The sequence below is a fragment of the Palaemon carinicauda genome, chromosome 4 (assembly GCF_036898095.1).
Source record: "Palaemon carinicauda isolate YSFRI2023 chromosome 4, ASM3689809v2, whole genome shotgun sequence".
NCBI classification, from domain to species: domain Eukaryota; kingdom Metazoa; phylum Arthropoda; class Malacostraca; order Decapoda; family Palaemonidae; genus Palaemon; species Palaemon carinicauda.
In genome coordinates this window covers 164424625-164448335 of record NC_090728.1, presented here as the reverse complement: position 1 = coordinate 164448335, position 23711 = coordinate 164424625, and the positions used below count along the sequence as shown (strand labels likewise).

Sequence of the window (23711 nt, the reverse complement as noted above, 5' to 3'; positions counted from 1 at the left end):
GCCTAAGAGGAGTAAGGTTCTGCCGCAACAGATCTCTGCTGTTAAGGCTTTACCTCAGCAGACCTTAGTGTCTGCCGACCCCAAGTGGACTCTACTACAGTCCATGCAAGCACAGCTTTCGGACTTGATGCGTGAGTGTCGGGCTGAGAGTGTTGCGCCTCCGCCTCCGCCTACCCTCCCTCCGCCTGCGCTCGCTCCGCCTGCGCTCGCTCCGCCTGATCGCAGTACCACCTGCCAGGCGTACGATGTTGAGCCACGTTCTGAGTTTGCTGTTCCCAGTGGTGTTCAGCCTCCGCCTTCCTTAAGGCAACCTTTACAATGGGATCAGGAGGATTATACCTCTCTTCCTCCGCCTCCACTTGCTGCTCCACCAGTGATGCAACACTCGGTTGAGGTACAACAACCTCTCCCGTCCATGAGTCAGTCTCCTCAGCTCTCGCTGCAGCGAGCTCAACCCTCCACAAGGCAAGCACCACAACACCTTAGCCTTGCGCCTCAGGAGCCTCAGCTTGCGAGACATTTACCTTGTTCTGCGCAGCCTCTACCTCATCGCGCTCCGCTCACACCACAGGAACTGGAACTTGCTACTCCGCTTCCGCCAACCGCTCAGCAAGCGCAACCCTTGGGTTCATCCACTCATGCTAGGAGTCAGCCTCCTCCACCCATGCGCCTTCCTTCTGCTTGTCTTTTATTCAGCCTTTGCAGACTGAGCCTCAGGTGTTCCCTCAATAGAGTCTTGAAGAGGAAACCACAACTATTGTTGTTCCAGCTCGTTCTGACTCTGCTGTTCAGCATACCTTACCTCCATTTTCAAACCTTATGATAATGGAGGTTATTTGTATTACTTATAAAATATATTTGTATTCCTTGCAATATATTTTTAACAATATCGCAAAATATGGCAAAAATATGAATCATGAGTTATGAATGTAAGGTAAATATTATGTTGATATTAAAACCCCATGCAAGCATGCATAAAGCACTCTAGCACTGGTCATGGAATTTCTGAGAAATGTTAAACGCCATGCACACGCTCTGCTTACCTTACAGCATGCTCTACATACAGCATGCTCTGCTTACAGCATGCTCTGCTTACTCATGCTCTACATTCAGCATGCTCTGCATACAGCATGCTCTGCATACAACATGCTCTGCATACAGCATGCTCTGCATTCAGCATGCTCTGCATACAACATGCTCTGCATACAGCATGCTCTGCATTCAGCATGCTCTGCATACAACATGCTCTACATACAGCATGCTCTGCATACAGCATACTCTGCATACAACATGCTCTGCATACCTTACCGCATGCTTCTCAGTCACACATCTTTGGTTGTTGCCAACTCACTAGACTGTCAAGCAGTTTCATAACGTTACCTTCTAGTCTGCTGCTTTTGCACCAGTGAACCCTCACTGAGAGAACTTAGCTTTTCTAGGATATGGTCCCTGTAGATGAGAAAGTTCTTTTCTCCCTCCTTCTGATATTCCCTTGAGGACTCTGTCATTTGGAGGGAACCTTTAGCTGCATAGCCTCTTATGGACTTTTATTTAAGCATAACATGCTTCCAGGGAAGGTAATGGTTCCACTTCAGTCGCTAATCCCGTCTGTTACCACACCTGCTCCCATAGACCTTGAGCTGTGTTGCAAGACATGCAGTCCAAGCTTAGTCCTTGTTAGAGGATTTTTTGTTTACGGAGTCAATGTGTCACGGGGAAGACGTTCAACAACCAACAGAAGTGACTTGTTGTGACGCAGTGCGGCAACCTCAGCAACCCGATAAGGAGTTGTCTGTACGACCCAGACAGTCTAGACAGATTCGGGTTGTCACTGTACTTCCTCGCTTGCCCATGATTGACAGTTCACAGACTGTGCAGCAGTACCATGATCTTGTGTCCGGCTCCGTCAGACGACTGGCTTTTAAGAGCTCCCACAAGTCGTCGCTGTCTGGAGATTTTCAAATGGACTATGGATCTGACCAAGGAACTGGGCCTCCTGGTCAATTTTGAGGAGTCTCAGCTCGTCCCATCCCAGACTATTGTCTCCTTGGGTATGGATCTTCAGAGTCGAGCTTTTCGGACTTTTCCGTCGGCCCCAAGGATCTTCCAAGCCCTAGAATGCATCCAGAGCATGCTGAGAAGGAACCGATGCTCAGTCAGGTAGTGGATGAGTCTAACAGGGACACTTTCATCGCTGGCCCTGTTCATCGTGTTAGGGAGACTCCACCTCCCCCCCCTTCAGTATCATCTAGTTGCTCACTGGATAAAGGACATGACGCTAGAGACGGTCTCAGTTCCTGTTTCCGAAGAGAGGAGGTCTTCTCTCGCGTGGTGTAAGAACAGCTTTCTTCTCAAGGAAGTCTATTTGGCTGTTCAGAAACACGACCGCCGTCTCCTCTCGGACGCATCAGACACGGGCTGGGGTGCGACTTTGGACGGACAAGAATGCTCGGGAACATGGAATCAGGAGCAAAGGACACTTCACATCAATTGCAAGGAGTTGTTGGCGGTTATTCTGGCCTTGATAAACTTCAAGTCCCTCCAGCTTAACAAAGTGGTGGAGGTGGACTCTGACAACACCACAGCCCTGGCTTACATCTTCAAGCAGGGAGGGACTCTTTCGTGGAAGTTGTTCTAGATCGCAAGGGACTTACTCATCTGGTCTAAAGATCGAAAGCTAACTGGTAACGAGGTTCATTCAGGGCGGTATGAATGTCATGGCAGATCACCTCAGACGGAAGGGTCAGGTCATCCCCACAGAGTGGACCCTTCTCAAGAATGTTTGCAGCAGACTTTGGGCCCTGTGGGGTCAGCCAACCATAGATCTGTTCACTACCTCGATAACCTAGAGACTCCTGTTGTATTGTTCTCCGATTCCAGACCCAGCAGCAGTTCACGTGGATGCTTTTCTGCTGGATTGGTTCCATCTCGACCTGTATGCATTCCCGCCGTTCAAGATTGTCAACAGGGTACTTCAGAAGTTCTCCTCTCACAAAGGGACACGGCTGACGTTGGTTGGCTCCGCTCTGGCCCGCGAGAGAATGGTTCTTAGAGGTACTGCAATGGCTGGTCGACATTCCCAGGACTCTTCCTCTAGGAGTGAACCTTCTAAGTCTACCTCACGTAAAGAAGGTACACCCAATCCTCCACGCTCTTCGTCTGACTGCCTTCAGACTTTCGAAAGACTCTCAAGAGCTAGGGGCTTTTCGAAGGAGGCAGCCAGAGCGATTGCCAAAGCAAGGAGAACATCCACTCTCAGAATCTATCAGTCTCAAGGGGAAGTCTTCCGTAGCTGGTACAAGACCAATGCAGTTTCCTCAACCAGTACCACTGTAACCCAGATTGCTGACTTCCTGTTATATCTAAGGAAAGTAAGATCCCTTTCAGCTCCTACGATCAAGGGTTACAGAAGTATGTTGGCAGCGGTTTTCCGCCACAGAGGCTTGGATCTTTCCACCAACAAAGATCTACAGGACCTCCCTAGGTCTTTTGAGACCTCAAAGGAACGTCGGTTGTCCACTCCAGGCTGGAATCTAGACGTGGTCCTAAGGTTCCTTATGTCATCAAGATTTGAACCTCTCCAATCAGCCTCTTTTTAGGACCTCACATTAAAAACTCTTTTCCTCGTGTGCTTGACAACAGCTAAAAGAGTAAGTGAGATCCACGCCTTCAGCAGGATCATTGTTTTCACTTCTGAAACGGCTACATGTTCCTTGCAGCTCGGTTTTTGCTAAACGAGCTTCCTTCACGTCCTTGGCCTAAGTCGTTCGAGATCCCAAGCCTGTCCAACTTGGTGGGGAATGATCTGAAGAGAGTACTTTGCCCAGTTAGAGCTCTTAGGTACTATCTAAAAAGGTCTTAACCTTTACAAGGACAATCAGAAGCCTTATAGTGTGCTATCAAGAAACCTTCTTTTCCAAGTTCTAAGAACTCAGTTTCTTACTATTCAGGCTTCTGATTAGAGAAACACATTCTCATCTGAAGGAAGAAGACCTTGCTTTGCTGAAGGTAAGGACACATGAAGTGGGAGCTGTGGCTACTTCAGTGGCCTTCAAACAGAGCCATTCTCTGCAGAGTGTTATGGATGCAACCTATTGGAGAAGCAAGTCAGTGTTCGCATCATTCTATCTCAAAGATGTCCAGTCTCTTTACGAGTACTGCTACACCCTGGGACCATTCGTAGCAACGAATGCAGTAGTAGGCGAGGGCTCAGCCACTACATTCCCATAATCCCATAACCTTTTAACCTTTCTCTTGAATACTTTTTATGGGTTGTACGGTCGGCTAAGAAGCCTTCCACATCCTTGTTGATTTGGCGGGTGGTCAATTCTTTCTTGAGAAGCGCCGAGGTTAAAGGTTGTGATGAGGTCCTTTAGTATGGGTTGCAGCCCTGTATACTTTAGCACCTTTGAGTTGATTCAGCCTCCCAAGAGGAACGCTGCGCTAAGTAAGGAAGACGAACTTAAAAAAGAGGCAGAGTAACGGTTCAATTCGACTTCCTTACCAGGTACTTATTATTTCATTGTTATTTGAGATAACTGTTATATGAAATATGGGATACTTAGCTATCCTTTAATCTTGTACACTGGTTTTCACCCACCCCCCTGGGTGTGAATCAGCTACATGATTATCGGGTAAGTTTAATATTGAAAAATGTTATTTTTATTAGTAAAATAAATTTTTGAATATACTTACCCGATAATCATGATTTAATCGACCCTCCCTTCCTCCCCATAGAGAACCAGTGGACCGAGGAATAATTGAGGAGGTGTCAACAAGAAGTACTTGAGTACCTGGCCACAGGTGGCGCTGGTAAGTACACCCCCTTCTAGTATTGTGATAGCTGGCGTATCCCTCCATAGAATTCTGTCGGGCAACGGAGTTGACAGCTACATGATTATCGGGTAAGTATATTCAAAAATTTATTTTACTAATAAAAATAACATTTTTTCCTAATTTTTCAAATCTGAGTCCTTTAAGCTACACTTCCCTCCTCAACCACCCTGCAAGTCCTAGGCCTATTTGCAAAAGTGAGTGTAGGTAGTTATAACTACTGTACCTCATTAAGTTTTAATGGCCGTTGCATCTTTGCTGAAGTTATACGTACTTCTGTTAAAGGACTCAGGTTTGTATAGTTAGGAAATATCAAAATTACGTTGAAAATGTTTGATATTTTGTTTTACATAAACAAATCTGTTTTTTATAATTAATATCCAATTTGCTCCTACATTAATACAAACCATCCTTTTTATTAGTTGTATAACTTATTCAAAGCTGGAACGGTCATTAAAGTTTAATATGATATTGGTAACTACCAACAGATTGTGTTAGAAGCCTCGCCCATCTATCCGTCATCAAGACTTGCGCTTATGACGTTGGTCGCAAGCAATACAGGCCTACTGGTTTTAGTCACCATACAGGTGTCAACTCTGATAGGAATGTCGCACAGTGCGCCATTGTTGTTCTCAGGTTTTCTCTTTCCTTTTCATCCCTCATTGTACTGTATACTGTGTACTGCGGATGTAATAACATGATACTATGTAGTTTTCAATATTTAACTTAGCCGGTGATTATAATAGCTGCAGCTCTGCTGCTCGACAGAAAACTCTACGGAAAAAATCCGCCAGCGATCGCTATGCAGGTAGTGGGTGTACTTCAACAGCGCCATCTGTCGTCCAAGTACCCAGTACTCATTGTAAACAAAGAACTCAATTTTCTCTCTGTCGTGCTACCGGCAAGACCTACTAATTCGCTGTTGCTAACTGGATTTGTTTTCACAACTATTTGGTGAAGTACACTTTTCTAGTTTTGAGCTTTCGCTGTGCAGGCTTTCTCTTCAATAAATCCTTGCTTTCTTTTTTTGATATCGGATTATTTGTTGATGACTTTGGATAGTTTTTGAATTCCCCTTTGACCAATTCAAAATGGCTGACCCTTCTCAAGTCCCAAAATTCAGGAAGTGTAATGCTAGGGACTGTTCAAGGCGTCTTCCGAAGGCCTCTATCGATCCTCACACCGTTTGTTCCAATTGTCGGGATAAAACCTGTCAATTGGAAGATCGATGTGAGGAATGCGTTGGGCTTTCGGAATTCGATTTTATCGAATTCCAAAAATATACACGTAGGCTAGAGAGAGATAGAGTCAGGAGAAGTTCATCTCGTTCTGTTGATTTTTCCTCTCCTCATGCCCCACAACCTATTCCTTCCCCTGTAGTGGTTGCTCCTAATCCCCCTTCTGGCACTCAGGAACCTTCGATGGCTGATATGATGCGTGCCATCCAAGCTCTGGGTGAGAGAGTTGAGTCCCTGGCTAGTGACCGTAACCAGCTCATGGCGGACGTCAAGGAGCTGAAGTGTAAAAGTGCAGTGGGAAGTGATAAAGTGAGTGATAGTGTTGTGGATAGTGTTGCGCTTGAGGGTTCGTCTGTTCGTGCCTGTCGTCTTCCTAGTCCGGGACCTCTTGCAAGCTCCCAAGTCCAGGGGAGAAGCAATGTCGTACGACCAATGGGTTCGAGAGGCTTTAATCAGCGAACAGACGTTCCCTCCGTGGTTTCGGGCGTATCTAACCAAGATCGCCCCACCCACACAAAGACGAGAGAGCCCATTTATTCCTCGTCTGCGGAAGAGGTTTCTCGCAAGAAACCATGGACCAAGGTCTCACGACCGCTTAAGCGCAAGTCGGTCCCTTCCGCGCAAGTCCAACGGCCCAGTTGTAGCCACTGGGTCAGTTCGGACTCGCTGCAGTCTTCCGATGACTGCTCACCTCCTAAGAGAGGCAAAGCGGTACCGCCGCAGACAGTTACACCGTCTGTCGCCGCACCTGCTCCTGCAGACCCCAAGTGGTCTTTGCTGCAGAACATGCAGTCACAATTAACGTCTCTGATGCAGGACTTTCGTGCGGAGAAGGTTGCTGCTGCACCAGCCTCTTGCCTACAACCAACCACACACTCGGTTGTGCGTCCTGTGGACGCTGAGGCAACCTTCTTGCGCACTCCAGTTGAGAGAGTTCCGCCACCCATGCGTTCCAGTGTACCCTGCCAGCCGCATGTTGACGTTCAGCGACGCACGGAGCCTTCCGTTGACGTTCGCGAGACACAACAACAGTCAGAGTTGTTTTGTTTTGACGCGGTGCGTCAACCTCCGCAACCCAGTGTGGTTGCCACTGCTCACCCGCATCAGGCTAGACAGTCTGGAGTAGACGCTGTGCGTCCCCGCGCTGCTATGGTTGTTGCCAGCTCACAGACTGGGCAACAGTTCCATGACGTTGCGTCCGGTTCAGTCACGCGTGCACCCGTGCGACCGGACTCGGCTAACCAGCCGTTACCTACTCCATTGCCGCTTCCTCCTCAATACTCGGATGATGGACTTTCGGATGATGATGGTGCCGCTCACGTTGATGAACCACATTCGGATCTTGACGAGCCTAAGTCCACGCAACCCTCTTTGGACTTTAGAAAAGTTCTAGCTCTGTTCAAAGAGATGTTTCCGGACCAGTTTGTGTCTGTGGCTCCGCGCTCTCCTCCGTCAGAGTTTGTATTAGGTATGCCGTCATCCTCGCCTGCCTTTACTAGACTCGTCCTCGCACGCTCGTCCAAGAGAGCTTTAGAGTGATAGGAGAATGGATGCAGTCCAAAAAGAGTCTAGGGAAGACAGCCTTTATGTTTCCCCCTGCTAAACTCTCTTCTAAATCGAGCGTCTGGTATGCCACGGGAGAAGTTCTCGGCTTGGGAGTTCCTGCCTCTGCCCAGGGCGACTTCTCAAGTCTTGTAGACTCTCCCCGCAGGCTAGCCATGAGACGCTCGAAAATATGTTGGTCATCTTCGGACCTAGACCACCTTTTGAAAGGGTTATTTAGAGCCTTTGAGGTCTTCAACTTTTTAGACTGGTGTCTGGGAGCTTTAAGCAGGAAGATCTCTCCGACAGAGAAGGAAACTTCCTTGCTCATCATGTCCTGCATGGACAAGGCCGTACGTGACGGATCTAATGAGCTTGCTGCATCTTTCGTGTCCGGAGTCCTCAAGAAGCGTGAGAACCTTTGCTCTTTCCTGTCAGCTGGAGTGACACCTTGTCAAAGATCCGAACTTCTGTTTGCTCCTCTTTCTAAGTGCCTCTTTCCAGAGGACTTGATTAAGGAGATTGCTGCTTCTTTGATACAGAAGGACACTCATGACCTGGTTGCGTCCTCTGCTCGCAAAGCCACCCCTTTGCCTACCTTGTCAGCTAGACCAAGGATGGACAGTCCAGCGTCCCGATTTATTCCGCCCTTTCGTGGCAGAGCCTCCAGCAGAGGAGGTGCTCGTGCCGAAGGGAGACGTGGAAAGAAGAAAGGAACCAAGTCCTTTAAAGGCAGAGTCTGACTGCCAGCTTCTTCAGACAGCAGTGGGAGCCAGACTCAAGAACTTCTGGCAGACCTGGGAGAAGAGAGGCGCAGATGCACAAACTGTGAAGTTGCTCAGAGAGAGGGTACAAGATCCCGTTTGTACGAAAACCCCCTCTAGCAACGTCTCCCATCAATCTCTCTCCCAGGTACAGAGAGGAAGACAAGAGACGAGCATTGAAACAGGAGGTGTCTCTCTTACTAGAAAAGGGAGCGGTAGTCAAAGTCCTGGACCATCAAACCCCGGGCTTCTACAACCGTCTCTTCTTAGTGGCAAAGAAGACAGGAGGGTGGAGGCCGGTGCTAGACGTCAGTGCGCTGAATGTCTTTGTCACAAAGCAGACGTTCTCCATGGAGACCACAAAGTCCGTTCTAGCAGCGGTCAGAAGGGAAGACTGGATGGTCTCTTTAGACCTAAGGGACGCATACTTCCACGTCCCCATCCACCCAGACTCCTAACCTTTTCTGAGATTTGTTTATGAAAAGGTTGTCTACCAGTTTCAAGCCCTGTGCTTTGGCCTAAGCACAGCTCCTCTTGTGTTTACGAGGCTGATGAGGAATGTAGCCAAATTCCTTCATTTAGCGGACATCCGAGCCTCCCTCTACTGTATTTGGACGACTGGCTTCTAAGAGCTTCTTCCAGTCGTCGCTGTCTGAAGGATCTAAAGTGGACTCTAGATCTGACCAAGGAATTGGGTCTCCTTGTCAATATGGAAAAGTCTCAAGTGGTCCCATCCCAAACTATTGTGTATTTAGGGATGGAGATTCACAGTCTAGCTTTTCAGGCTTTTCCGTCGGCCCCCAGAACGAGCCAAGCCCAGTTATGCATCCAGAACATGCTGAAGAAGGAACGGTGTTCAGTCAGGCAGTGGATGAGTCTGATAGAGACACTATCATCCCTGGAACAGTTCGTATCGTTAGGAAGACTACACCTCCGTCCTCTTCAATATCACCTAGCTTTTCACTGGAAAAAGGACAAGACGCTAGAAGCGGTCTTGATCCCGGTTTCCGGAAAGATAAAGTCTGGTCTGACTTGGTGAAAGGACTATATCAACCTTAGAGAGGGTCTTCCCCTGACTGTTCAGACTCCCAACCACGTTCTCTTCTCGGACGCATCGGACACAGGCTGGGGCGCGACATTAGACGGTCGGGAATGCTCGGGAACTTGGAACTCGAGTCAAAGGACAATGCATATCAACTGCAAGGAGCTACTGGCAGTTCATCTGGCCTTGAAAAGCTTCAAGTCTCTCCTTCAAGGCAAAGTGGTGGAGGTGAACTCGGACAACACCACGGCTTTGGCGTACATCTCCAAGCAAGGAGGGACCCACTCACTGACGTTGTACGAGATCGCAAGGGACCTCCTCACCTGGTCAAAAGGTCTAAACATTTCGCTAGTAACGAGGTTCATCCAAGGCAGCTTGAATGTCATGGCAGATTGCCTCAGTCGAAAGGGACAAATCATTCCAACAGAATGGACCCTACACAAGGATGTGTGCAAGAGACTTTGGGCCACATGGGGCCAGCCAACCATTGATCTCTTCGCAACCTCGATGACCAAGAGGCTCCCAATATATTGCTCACCAATCCCGGACCCAGCAGCAGTTCATATAGATGCCTTTCTCCTAGATTGGTCACATCTAGACCTATATGCATTCCCCCCGTTCAAGATTGTCAACAAGGTACTGCAGAAGTTCGCCTCTCACGAAGGGACAAGGTTGACGTTAGTTGCTCCCCTCTGGCCCGCGAGAGAATGGTTCACCGAGGTACTTCGATGGCTAGTGGACGTTCCCAGAACGCTTCCTCTAAGGGTGGACCTTCTACGTCAGCCACACGTAAAGAAGGTACACCAAGGCCTCCACGCTCTTCGTCTGACTGCCTTCAGACTATCGAAAGACTCTCGAGAGCTAGAGGTTTTTCGAAGGAGGCAGCCAGGGCGATTGCTAGAGCAAGGAGGACATCCACCCTTAGAGTCTACCAATCGAAGTGGGAAGTCTTCCGAAACTGGTGCAAGTCAGTATCGGTATCCTCGACCAGTACCTCTGTAACTCAAATAGCTGACTTCCTTTTATACCTGAGGAAAGAACGATCTCTTTCAGCTCCCACTATCAAGGGTTACAGAAGCATGTTGGCATCAGTCTTCCGTCACAGAGGCTTAGATCTTTCCAACAACAAAGATCTACAGGACCTCCTTAAGTCTTTTGAGACCACAAAGGAGCGTCGTTTGGCTACACCTGGTTGGAATTTAGACGTGGTACTAAGATTCCTCATGTCAGAAAGGTTCGAGCCGCTACAATCAGCCTCCTTTAAAGATCTCACTTTAAAGACTCTTTTCCTGGTTTGCTTAGCCACAGCTAAAAGAGTCAGTGAGATTCACGCCTTCAGCAGGAACATCGGATTTCCATCTGAAACGGCTACATGTTCTCTACAACTTGGTTTTCTAGCCAAAAACGAGCTACCTTCTCGTCCTTGGCCGAAATCGTTCGATATTCCAAGCCTATCAAATATGGTTGGAAATGAACTAGAAAGAGTCTTATGCCCTGTGAGAGCTCTTAAGTTCTATTTAAGACGAACTAAACCTTTACGAGGACAGTCAGAAGCTTTATGGTGTTCAGTTAAGAAACCATCTTTGCCTATGTCAAAGAATGCTTTATCCTATTTTATCAGACTATTAATACGAGAAGCTCATTCACATCTGAGTGAAGAAGACCAAGCTTTGCTGAAGGTAAGGACACATGAAGTTAGAGCTGTCGCAACTTCAGTGGCCTTTAAACAAAATAGATCTCTGCGAAGTATAATGGACGCAACCTATTGGAGAAGCAAGTCAGTGTTCGCGTCTTTTTATCTTAAGGATGTCCAGTCTCTTTACGAGAACTGCTACACTCTGGGACCATTCGTAGCAGCGAGTGCAGTAGTGGGTGAGGGCTCAACCACTACAATCCCCTAATTCCATAACCTTTTTAATCTTTCTCTTGAAATGTTTTTTATTGTTGTTTTTGGGTTGTCCGGAAGGCTAAGAAGCCTTTCGCATCCTGGTTGATTTGGCGGGTGGTCAAATTCTTTTCTTGAGAAGTGCCTAGATTAAGAGGTTTTGATGAGGTCCTGTGGTATGGGTTGCAACCCTTCATACTTCAGATCTTAGGGGTCGCTCAGCATCCTAAGAGGATCGCGAGGCTCCGTAAGGAAGACGTACTTAAAAAGGCAGAGTAATTGTTCAAGTCGACTTCCTTACCAGGTACCTATTTATTTTATTTTTGTTATTTTGATAACTTCTAAAATGAAATAAAAAATCCTTAGCTCATAATAATGTAAACATTTATTGCTGGTCTCTACCCACCCCCCTGGGTGTGAATCAGCTATTATAATCACCGGCTAAGTTAAATATTGAAAAATGTTATTTTGATAATAAAATAAATTTTTGAATATACTTACCCGGTGATTATAAATTAAAGGACCCTCCCTTCCTCCCCAATAGAGACGCAGTGGACCGAGGAGAAAATTGAGTTCTTTGTTTACAATGAGTACTGGGTACTTGGACGACAGATGGCGCTGTTGAAGTACACCCCCTACCTGCATAGCGATCGCTGGCGGATTTTTTCCGTAGAGTTTTCTGTCGAGCAGCAGAGCTGCAGCTATTATAATCACCGGGTAAGTATATTCAAAAATTTATTTTATTATCAAAATAACATTTTATCATTAATACAGTAATTATAGTGGCAAAACAGTAATGAAAAACAAACAAATATACGTGATACCTTTATAGCTATCACATGTAAACTATTCAGTCATAATCCATTTGCATTGAAGTTATATTACTAAAAATAGATCACCGGAGGTTAATATATATAGTATGTTTAAGTAATATTTCATAAAAGATGGCATGATGAAAAATATAAATTTGCATTTCAGTTATAAAAAAAGATATTCTCTCTCTCTCTCTCTCTCTCTCTCTCTCTCTCTCCTCTCTCTCTCTCTCCTCTCTCTCTCTCTCTCTCTCCTCTCTCTCTCTCTCTCTCTCTCTCTCCCTCTCTCTCCTCTCTCTCTCTCTCTCTCTCTCTCTCTCTCTCTCTCTCTCTCTCTCTCTCTCTCTCTCTCTCTCTCTCTCTCTCTCTCTCTCTATAGCTATGGATGCATTCCGACAATGTACTGTATCTTGTACGAGGATATAGGTTCTCCTTTGACTGTGTACTCTTTATTCTTGCATTCATATGGGCTACCTGGTTGTCTGACAAATCTCAGGAAAGTTGACCCAGCTAGAAATTTGTTGTTTTTAAAAACCTGAATTCTTTGTTCTTTAAGTTATGCTTCTTGCCTTGACCATCCCTCAAGTTCTAGGCCTAAAGGTCAAAAGTGCTGGTCTTGATGACTGATAGGTGGGCTGGCCATTCCCGCATCTCTGTTGGTATTCGTAACTACCTCGGTAAGTTTCAATGGCCGTTACAGTTTTGCTGAAGTCATATTCCTGTTGAAGTACTCGGTCATGTATAATTAGGAAAAATGCAAATTTTAAAATTTGTTATTAAAACTAATTATTAAAATTTATTTGCTAATCTTAGTCATATATTGTCTTTTACAGATGGTAATAGTGTGCCTCCTGATATAACTCCCCAAGAACGCAAAGCAACATGTTTGATGACTGTGAGACTAGTACAGGTTAGTAATTTGGCATACAACTTGTTAGGATTTTTGAATACTTGATGAATTCATGGAAATTTGTGATATAAATTCCTTTATGATTAAATTTGTTTAAATGGATTTGATGAATTTTTACCCAAGTGCGGTAGTTTCACATTGTTTATGGATAAGCGTTAATCTTGGTCCATTGATTCAAAGTACAAACTTATATTGCCTGGCTTGCTTTCTGGTTGGTATGGTGTTTACTGGAAGTAATTTATTAGAAAAAAAATAGTGATCTTTAGTATTCCTCTCTATTTAGTTTTCCTTACTACAGTATAAGCTATTTTATTTTGTCACAAACAATATTCTCCATCAAATATGTTTGATACACAAACATGGGTTTTAGTCCTTCTCTTGAATTCTTCATGGTGAGATTTTCTCCTATATGGACCCAAGACACCACAACTATGTCCGTGCCCAATGTTGATATTTATCGAAAGAGTTTGTGTCCCTCTTTTGGCATTCCTGGTTTGCCCTTTCACTGCTTTGAAAGTAGAGATGGCTCTGGCCAGTGTTGCCTATTTCCTTACTAGTGCAATGTTATGTTGTGCTTGTGCCAACAGTTACTCGCAGTATTAGATAAGAACCTCAGGATTATCAGAGAAGGGGTTAAGGAGAAAGGTCAAGTAGCAGAATACTCAAGTGTACTTCCATACACTGTACTTGTAAGGTCTGTGAGGGTACTCAGTAACTGAGAGGGTTGTTCATAGTGAGGATGAACCCCAAGTGTGAAGCATGCTCTTTGTACCGGATAATTTTTGTACATATTTTGGATGGAACTTCACCTGATGTGAAAGTAAAGCATAGATGCTAGTAATCTCAGAAGTCTACCTCTGTAGTCTAACTTCTTGGCCTTGATATCTGACATTAGGTGACTGTCAAGTTTGTGGGTTTAATTCCTTGCCTAAGCTCTCATTTCACATTATAAATTACACAGGGCAAGCAAACAGTTCCTTATCCTCATCATCATCAATTATCAAGTCCCTTTGTCAATAGGGCAGGGTGGTAGGAGCAAGTTTCTGTATGGAGTGTTAGCTCATACCCTGAAGGGCAGTGCATGTTGGATTCAGTTGCTGGGAAGTGGATAAATATTGGAGTGGCACTCATTTTTTTGGCATCTGCATGTGCAACTGAACTGCCCTTTTAAATAGCCATACAGCTTGCCCATTTAAAGGTTTAAAGGTTTAAAGGTCGGTCATGAATGGCAGAGGCAAGGGATAGTGACATTGCCCTAGCAATCAGGACAATGCCCTAGAGACTGACCATATATTATATGATCAGCGCCCAAGCCTCCTCTCCACCCAAGCTAGGACCAAGGAGGGCCAGGCAGTGGCTGCTGATGACTCGGCAGATAGACCTATAGGCTCCCCCAAACCCCCCAACCTTAGCTCACAAGGATGGTAAGGTTGCAGACACTAATGGCACTAACGAGTCTGAGCGGGACTCGAACCCCCGTCTGGCAAACACCAGGCAGAGACTTTACCTATTCCTTTTTGGGACATTTTGGTAATCTAAGATCTTTCTTCTGTATAATACGATCTTGCACCTGAAAAGTTGCATATCTCTGCACCAAGACCTTCCCACCTAAATAGCTACTTAAACAAATATAAGGATATTAAAGAATAATTTTTTATTCCAAAGTTATTAGTATACATATATAAAATCTACCACACAAACCAACACCTCTTTGTCATGACTCAGACAACAGGAGTGTGTGATGACTTTCTTGTGTGGTTGGCCAGGTGGGAATCTTATTTTGGAAATTGTTTTAAGGGAGTTGCTGACTATAGGAAGGAAAAAATGCAGCCAAATAAATTGTCATTAAAAAGTATAAGTTGATTTTATTAATGCTTTAAATTTTTGCAAATTAGCCTTTTTCATACCAGTACATTTTCAGGGTGGTGATATGGCCTTGTCAGAGCTACTGCAGGTTTTAGAATCAGCGTCACTTCTTCCTCATCATGTCACCACCTTCATGACTGCCTTACACCAAGTAAGAAAACTTATCTTGTCTATTTGAACTGAATCATTATTTCTGTTGTCACTATTGTTTTATCAAACAGCAGAAATTTTCAATCCCCTGTACTAATTTTTAGTTAATTATGTGCAAACAAAAGCAAACCTCAATTTCATATTGTATGGGATATCTTTATTTTTAAGTAAAAGTTTAAAAGAAATTGAGAGAAGAAAGAGGTGAAGTTACTGCTATCATGTTGTTTTCTTTGACTATTTTTTCAATGTAAGTGCTTCAGCTTCATTGATTTATTTATTCTGCTACTTTGGAATATATTGAAGATAATTTTTATAATTTGTTTTGATATTGTTTACAAATAATGAATGCCGTAAAGTTATTCTGATATAGTTTATACTTGTAAATGAGCTCTTTTCATAGAAAAAAATAAAATTATTTTTTGGCAGTTGAAAAGCTGCCTTATCTATATCATCTTACGTTTTTACGTTTAGTAGCACACTAATTATTAACTATCAAGGGTATGGAATAATCGTGTATGCAACATTGCCTTTGTTCAGTTTCTTAATGAGTTATTCTAATTTCTCTTCTCTGAGAGAGAGAGAGAGAGAGAGAGAGAGAGAGAGAGAGAGAGAGAGAGAGAGAGAGAGAGAGAGAGAGAGATATTTTAACTGGTGTATCATATTTGTTTGAAGGTATCCCATAAGTTTTGATTATCATTATTAAGTAGTTTAACTGGGCTGCCGAGTCATTTCCCAACTTTTACAGAAGTCATCTGAGAGCAATGCAACTTTGTTAAAAGGATGCTGTAAATACCCCAAGTTGACCTAACCATGCTGCATATAGTGCTCAGATCATGGCAAAGTAGGCATTATTCCTATATAGTTCCTGGTAAAGTAGAGCATTTTGTTATTTTTCAGATGTACTGTAGTGGAATTGACAGTCTGCTTAATTTATTTGACTCCATTGAAAAATTCTCTGCTCAGGACCAGATCCGTGCAGAAAACTTCCCTTGTCTGTGGACAAGTGTTGTAGGTAAGATTGACACAAAAGGTTCCTATTATGGTTTTTGTGTGAGTTTTCCTTATTTTATCAAATAAAATATGATTTATTCTTTGCTATTATTTTTGGGAGAATTGCCAAACTTTCCAAGACTTGAGTTTATCAAGGGAAATATTTTCATGGTAATTCAATTCTTTTAAGAAATTAATATAAAGAATATGTATTGTATTTTAACAAACAATTGTTAATCTTTAGTTCTGCTTTTTAATTTTGTATTTTAATCATTCAATATAGGACATGCAGTTCTTTTTTGATGTACAGTATACAGTAAGCATGTGTGTTATAGTGATTTTGAAAGATGTGCCATTGCTTTATTAACAATATTATATAATTGTGATCAGTGATACAGCAATGTTGATGCAACCACTTATGGTTGACATTAATTGGATTGTATGGATATGTGTATTGTATAGATATGTAAGTAAAACATGAAGTAAATAATAAAGTTTGAAAATACAGTAAAGCCAAGAGAGAATTATTAAAACAGGTGTAGTATAGAGAAATATTCTTTAATGGTGTATATAATATGTTAAAACTATTTACAATTTGTCATAAGTTAGTATGCCATTGAGTTAAGATACGGGCAGAATTGACAAATATTTTATGAATTTATAGGGAACTGGAAGGGGATTAAGATCCTTTATGTAAAGTATGTCATGAAGAAAGAGGTAGTCCTATATATGTTACAACATATCATTGTTCCTACACACATACAAACCTTCAGTATTTACATAGAAATATATCAATGAAGCTGCAATACAGCTGTTAAGACTTTTAATGAGGTGTCAACAACACCACTCCACTGCTTGCTCACTGACAAACCACTGGGCTGAGACCGGAAAATTTTCCACATTTCCAGTTGTTAAACTACACTCTTGGACTTTGTTCCTGTTGTTGAAGGCGTCTCGTGGATATTGTCCTTGAGTCGGAGACTTTATTAATGTTTCATGTCCCCATCACCTCCAAGCACCCTTAGATTTCCTTGAAGTCAAAGGAACAGACACCTCCATTAAGGGAGTCTGGTTCCGTCTGTGTTTACATACGCGAGCAACAGCCGTCCTAGCGAGTGTTGGTGATTCGTTTTCAACCTCTTCTTTTGGAAGCGGATTGGTTTGTTTACCAATGCCCAGACTTGGTGTGTGATTAAGTCGCTATGAGAGATATGGGTAAACAAGCTGTCCCTTGCTCAAGGTGAGAGAAGGCCTCTCACCTGAGAGCTAGGCTTAAAGCAGGCTGTATCTCAACGCACTCAACATTCGCTCAAGCTAAACACAGAGCTCGCACCTGAAAACGCGCTAAAATGAATATGTAAAGCACTTATTGTACGCTCTACAATGTACGCTCAAAGTATTTGTTTGGCTCTCACCTGAGCACTTGTCGCACCTGAACGCTCTTTTGATTGGGTGACTGACCTTATTAGTCTTCGGGCATGTGTTCAGCCTGTTTAAGTGGTTTATACAACCGCAACATCACTTACACCACTCTTAAACCTAAGAGCGCAAGGGTGTGTTTTCTTTAATGAAAGACACTAGTGCCTGCGAGAGCTAAACGTAGGTATTTATGCGTACGCTATCTGACGCTCACACATATATAACTTAAGGTTATGATTGGAGGTCTATCTAGTAGACCTTGGGAGTTTTGCTTGTTGACTTCCAGTTACTCTTAGGTGTAATCCTCACATTTTTTCTTATTTTGGATCAAGATAAAAGATTAGTTTTCATGCGCTGACAATTGTCTCCGATAGAATTAGGGTCAACCTCACATTCCCGTCCTTTGAAATCAAAGTGCTTCCAGCAGGGAGTGTCTTCAATAAACAATAGGTCATTGAAATAAACAAATTCCTTCCAGATCCCGAGTCTCTCTTCTTGGCAAGAAAGAAGGTTAGTGGATGATATGACACACTCTCTCTCTCTCTCTCTCTCTCTCTCTCTCTCTCTCTCTCTCTCTCTCTCTCTCTCTCTCTCTCTCTCTCTCTCTCCCCCCCCCCCTAAATTTTCGTGTTAAATGCTCTATAGATAGTTATGGTTGGAAACATACTGTAGATCCTCTTACCCTGTGCAATGAGTATAGTGGTGAATATATTGATTTTATCATTAAAATCTATCATTTGCAAACTTATTTTGGTTATGATAATAGTGTTTCTTGTTGTTAATAGGTAAATACAGTGTGAAAGGACTTCTGAAAGCAAATAAAAAGCTATAATAAAATCAGTAAATGCCATTCTTACTGGTCGTATGGTTTCAACGTGTTATGTTAGTGAGTACTGTTTGTGCTGCAAGTTTTTTTTATAAAGTTCTTCAGAATTAACTGATTTGCACAAGTGCACTGAAAAAGATTCTTTACTTAACTGTATTGAAATGATCAAGTTATATACTTTTTCTTTCAGGGCTTTATGTGCGTAGATTGAATCTATCTTTTCGTCGTTTGAGTTTTTCACAAGTTACTTCGCTCTACCAGCAGTTTAGAGACTACTATGAAGAGTGCTTTGCCACAAACAGCACGCAGATGCAACAACATATTGATACTGACATTCAGGTATTTGGTTAAATAACTATGATTACAATGTAGTTTTCATTTAAAATTAAGGAATTATTTTTGTACAGTTTGTTGCTTTTCTGAGAAATTTTAGATTTATAAATTTTCTTAAAGTCTGATTAAGTTCGGGGCATTTAGAATCTTGTATTTTAATAGTAATATATTTTTTCTATAATATTTCTGTGTTAATTGAGTGAATCATAAGTCAGATTCTCTATTCGGTTAACTACTTACTTAGCAGAGCAAAAACACTCATTGGTGCTTTGATGCATTTTTGGTGCAATAATGTTTTTCATCTCATTCCTTTACTTTGTCACTTTTATAGAAGGTCTGATTGGTTATTCTATATTTTCAATGGCGTGTTGGCAATACTCGGTACAGTAAAACCTTCATATCCCCTGATTCTATTTTATGCTATTGAACTATTGGTACCATTATAAAAAATGTACGCTGAAAATTGTCTTAACCGCAACAGCTAAACTGGAAGCATTAGGAAATTATTTTGAATTGTGTACCATTACATCACTACTTGGTAGAGTAGACTGTTGTAAAGTGATGTCTTCTAAATGTGTATTAAGTACAGTAAAGGAATGCTGGCCCAAAGGGTTAAAGGTCTCCCATTCTTTTATCTCTTCTAATTCATTTTCATTCATCTATTCATTTCTATAATTCATGCATTTTTACTGTTTGTTCCCTTTCTTATTCATTTTTATCCTTAGTCCCCCTTATTTTGTTTTTAATTATATTCTATCAATTAATTTTATTTAATGCATATTTTGTATAGATGAGTTCACTACATAAAATTTTATATAAATTTCTTCCTGTCTTTTACTAGAAATAAAAAGTTTCACTCTTCAGCACACAAATCCTTCCTGTTGTTATTTCTAATCTTCACCCTCCTCTTCCCTACAGACTGAGTCATGAGATACAAAGGGGATTTACTTATTTGGGAAAGAAATAATTTTTTTATAAATTTCTTATTCATTAATTAAAAATTTTGCACTTGAAAAAAAAGAAAGCTCTTTGAAAATATCACAGCATGAGAACATGAAATATGTTAAATTATAGTATAAAAGATTTCCATATCTAATATAAACACTGCAGTCAAAAAAAGGGTAGACATTGACATTAGGTCTTTAACTTCAAGTAGCTAACAGGCTTGTAAAGGGAATTTTGTTTTAGTTTGATTATGGTGGTTTATTTGGATATGAAGAATTGAAGTTGAATAGGGATAGGTTTCTGTGCCAGATAAACTTGGATATTTTGGCTCCCTTTCTGGTCCACCTCTTTCAGATAGGAAGCTTAAGCCATCAACATCTTGTCATTGAAATCTGCCTTGACAGAACCCCTCAAGCAGGCTTTTGATGTAAATTTAGACTTGGACATGCTTCACATGATTAGTCAATCTTTTAGATTTACAATAGCCATTTCCACCTGCCCCATCAGTGTCCTGGGTTCTTGATAGTGTGTTTGAAGTTTTGTTAAAATTAGATAGTTCCTCCATTTCCCTTAGAGTTACTCCATGAAGCTGTTTCTTTATACCATTAAGCTTGGGGACAAGAGTCAGTGAGCTGGCAGCAATTACAATTCTTAACTGAATATATACAAGTGAAAAATATAGACTTCTTTAGAGTTTATATTACCTATTCTCTGGAATTCCGCAACCACAGTCAACCTTGGAATGTAATGACCGTAAATAAGGAGGTTTTACTGTACAGTATACTATATTACATTAAGAAGAGATGATAATGCATGGTGATTGTTATCCTGTATTTTTATGAGAATACAAACTCCAATAGGACAGTCTACTGATTGCTGAAAGAAAAATGGATGAGGAATGAAGAGTAAACCTGGGTGAAAGGATGTAAGAGTTAGTAAATTAGAATCAGGAAAATAATTCCAATACTTGGCAGTACCGACAAAATTAGTCTCTGAAGTGTATTCCAATGATTATGCATTTCCACAATGATTGGTATCAAAGGGTTGCTTGGAGTCTATTGCAAGGCCCCTGATAGGAAGAGAGATGCTGTCATTCAGCTCAATGAAACAGTGAACAGATTCTTATGTATAGATATGAGATATCGAATTCGCATCTTTTTATAGTTTGTGCTAGTTCTAGAATTTGGGTAAGACTATATTAACTACTGTATAATGTATCTATGTGGATAAATATGAAAAATAAAGTATAAGATTTGATGGTAGCATTCTTTTGTTATTTTTTTAGTTATGTTCATGTATTTGTGTGAAATAACCTAATAATGTACATTTTTTATGTAATTGGGGTATCTATGAATAAGATTTAAAATGACAAAAAGAAGATTTAAAAGTTTTAAATTTATAGTTCATTTGTTTCATAAATTCTTTAGAATTTAATGCTGATATTAATATTTTCATACTGATTCATTGATTAGTTGTAGATTTCAAAGTAAAGTTGAGAGTTTTTTGCTATCTGCTGGGTTAAAGGTTGATAGGAGTATTAATTTTGTTCATTAGGGTTTGAAAAACACTCAAGTATACCATTTGATTTTAACCACAGATGGGAGCAGATGAATCTAATATTGCGGAAGACACAGATTCTGACACAAAAATGGAAGATATGATGGAAGAGAGTAAAGAGGAAGATATAGGAGCCGATATTACAACTTGTAGTGAAGAAGTTATGGCTATCAACTCCTCTTCAATCAGGGAACCTCAGCCTTTGCTGCTACTTCCTCATGGAAATCAACGGTATATGGAATGTCTTTTTGAGTAAATGTGTCCATACAAGAAACAAACATATTTCATTGCATACATGCCTTGATTCCTGATTGTTCCTATGTGGCATACAAACCCTCATCCTTCATTTAGGGAGATTGATTCAGTGCAAGGTGGAGTCTGTTGTCAAAGTTGCCAAACTTTCATTTTCTTTCTCTTCTCAGAAAGTGATTGTACCGGTAGTTGTTAGTAATAGAATGGTAGCAAGAAGTTCGTGTTTGGCAGGGGAAGAGTGAACTCTGCAACCAATTTATGGCTAAACCAGCTCTAGATCCACACACTGTGTGCACTTTGTAGGAGGCATGATTGTTTTCAATTATCCCCTTTGTGGTGAGTTTAGGTCGTGACCTCCGGTGCAGTGGCGGATGTACGCCCTGAAGGATAAAAAAGTGTGCAAAGTATTTGTTGGGATTGGATTGGGCAGTGCCAAAGGAGACACTGATGAAGTCTGTCACTGCTTTGGTCTCCTCGGGGTATGTGACTGCTGATGCCTCTCCCCTGTGCATGCGCCCATAGATTGGTCCCTTAGGGAATACGTTGCAGGGCATGGAGCCCTGGGATCTACATTGGTGAGTTTTTCTGATGTGTTGTAAACCCCTCATGTTCGGCACACCCCTTCAGAGGCTATAAGCTTATTGCCCATGACCCTTTAAGCTATTAACGGCGAGTTAACCAAATAAAGTGTTGCACTTCCTTAGGTAGGCCTTCCATGACTTTGTTAAGGGAGCTAATTTTACTTCTCCCACAGTACCCTCTGTGCAAGTGTTCTAAGTGACCCCAGTGATGCCTGTGGTGAAGTGCATGGTGGTTCCCCCAGTGTCAGGGACCCCAGTGGTTTCTAAGCCGAAAAAGGCTGGTAAGTTTGGTAAGGTAGCTCCTGGCCTGGCAGGCAAGGTTCCAGTGTTGTGGCTCCTGTTAGAGCAACCAGTGTGGTTTCTTCAACTTGGGGAACGTTATTGTCAATGGTCGCCCAGGAAGAGATGGAAGCATGCTTGCTGTTCTTCCTCATCCTCCTTCAAGTCTTATTCTGACTCTTCTTTAAGATGAAGAAGAGGTTGAAGAAGTCCAAGAAGCCCAGCAGGAGTAGCAGGGAAAGGTCTCCATATGACACCACCTCTCTTTCGAAGGGTGTGGATGACAAGCGAGTGATTTCCACTTGGAGCCACAGCCTCGTGTGCTGATGCATGGAGCTGGGGTCCTGGCCCCATAGGGACCAAGCTGGATCAGACCTGATGTTGGTAAGTTACACTTCGGAGCTCCATTATTTAGGTCTAAAAAAGCATTTGTTCCGTAACCGAAATACAAACCACGCTATTTACAAAGGGTTTACTTTTAGCGCAACTGAAATAACGAGCCAATAGTTTTAACGAGGGTTAATTACCCCCGCGCTAGTTAGCGGGGGGTGGGGAAGGGTAGCTTGCTACCCCTCCCCCTTCCACACACCAGTGACTTGCTTCTCTTCACTTTTGGCTCGGCGGTGATCAGACGTGTCTGCTCATCGCCCTCGTGACAGCCTTTAATTTTCTGCTTTTTCTTTTCAGCGTGTGTGTTGGTTGGAAGTTGACCTTCAGTTATTTCTTTACAATGCGTACATGCCCTGGAGTTGCCGGTCGTCCTTGTGGGACTTTCATGTCGGACGTAAATACGGATCCGCACACCCTCTGCCCTCAATGTCGGGGCTGACGGTGTGACCAGGAGAACATGTGCCGTGAGTGCAGGGAGTGGTCTGCCTCCCAGTGGGAGAGGTTTGGCCGTCGGCGTAAGAAGAAGTCCAAGAGAGACCGTTCTCCTCCGGGGTTAGCCTTGAAGGAGGAAGGTTCTCGGGACTCTTCTTCCGCCGCCCAAACCTCCTCCGAAGCTCCCCCTCGTCCGCCTCCTAAGGAGAGTCGGCCGAGTGGGAGCGCAGGCCCTTGTTCTGTTTCCCAACCTTCGGGGGGGGAGAGGGCGTCGCCTCCCATAGCGAGGCGGTTCCCCCTCCTCCTCCGGGGGAGGTTATTGATAATGCCTTATCCAGTGATGATCTTTTACAGATTTGGTCGTCCCTGGGGCTTAAGGGCTTGCCCTCCAGGGTCGCTCTTATTGACCTTGTCTCGTTGGGGCCCGCTGTTAAGCAGTCGCCGGTGGTAGCAGAGGTAGACCCTCTGTCTATTGTCGACGTCGTGGTGACAGAGGCCTCCGACGTGGCTGGGCCTTCCGCCGCAGGTGCTGTTGCGGGTGATGGTGCTAAAGGCTCTCCTCCTCCTTCCGTACATCCTTCGAAGGGGGAAGTGAGTCCTTCGGTCTCGGCTGCTACTCAGCTTCCTTCTGAGAGAAGTGCTTTGACGGAGACTCCCCTTCGGAG

The 23711-nt window shown here is 43.0% G+C and overlaps 1 protein-coding gene across 1 annotated transcript in view; it reads left to right on the top strand.

Moving 5' to 3' along the window:
- ida (anaphase promoting complex subunit 5 ida) overlaps positions 1-23711 on the top strand; it is a 102770-nt gene that overhangs the window by 9566 nt on the left and 69493 nt on the right. Inside the window, exons 3-7 of the mRNA XM_068372638.1 lie at positions 12950-13026; positions 14948-15043; positions 15940-16054; positions 18468-18616; positions 21153-21343. Coding sequence (XP_068228739.1) covers positions 12950-13026; positions 14948-15043; positions 15940-16054; positions 18468-18616; positions 21153-21343 — 628 coding nt within the window. The remainder of the gene's footprint in view (positions 1-12949; positions 13027-14947; positions 15044-15939; positions 16055-18467; positions 18617-21152; positions 21344-23711) is intronic.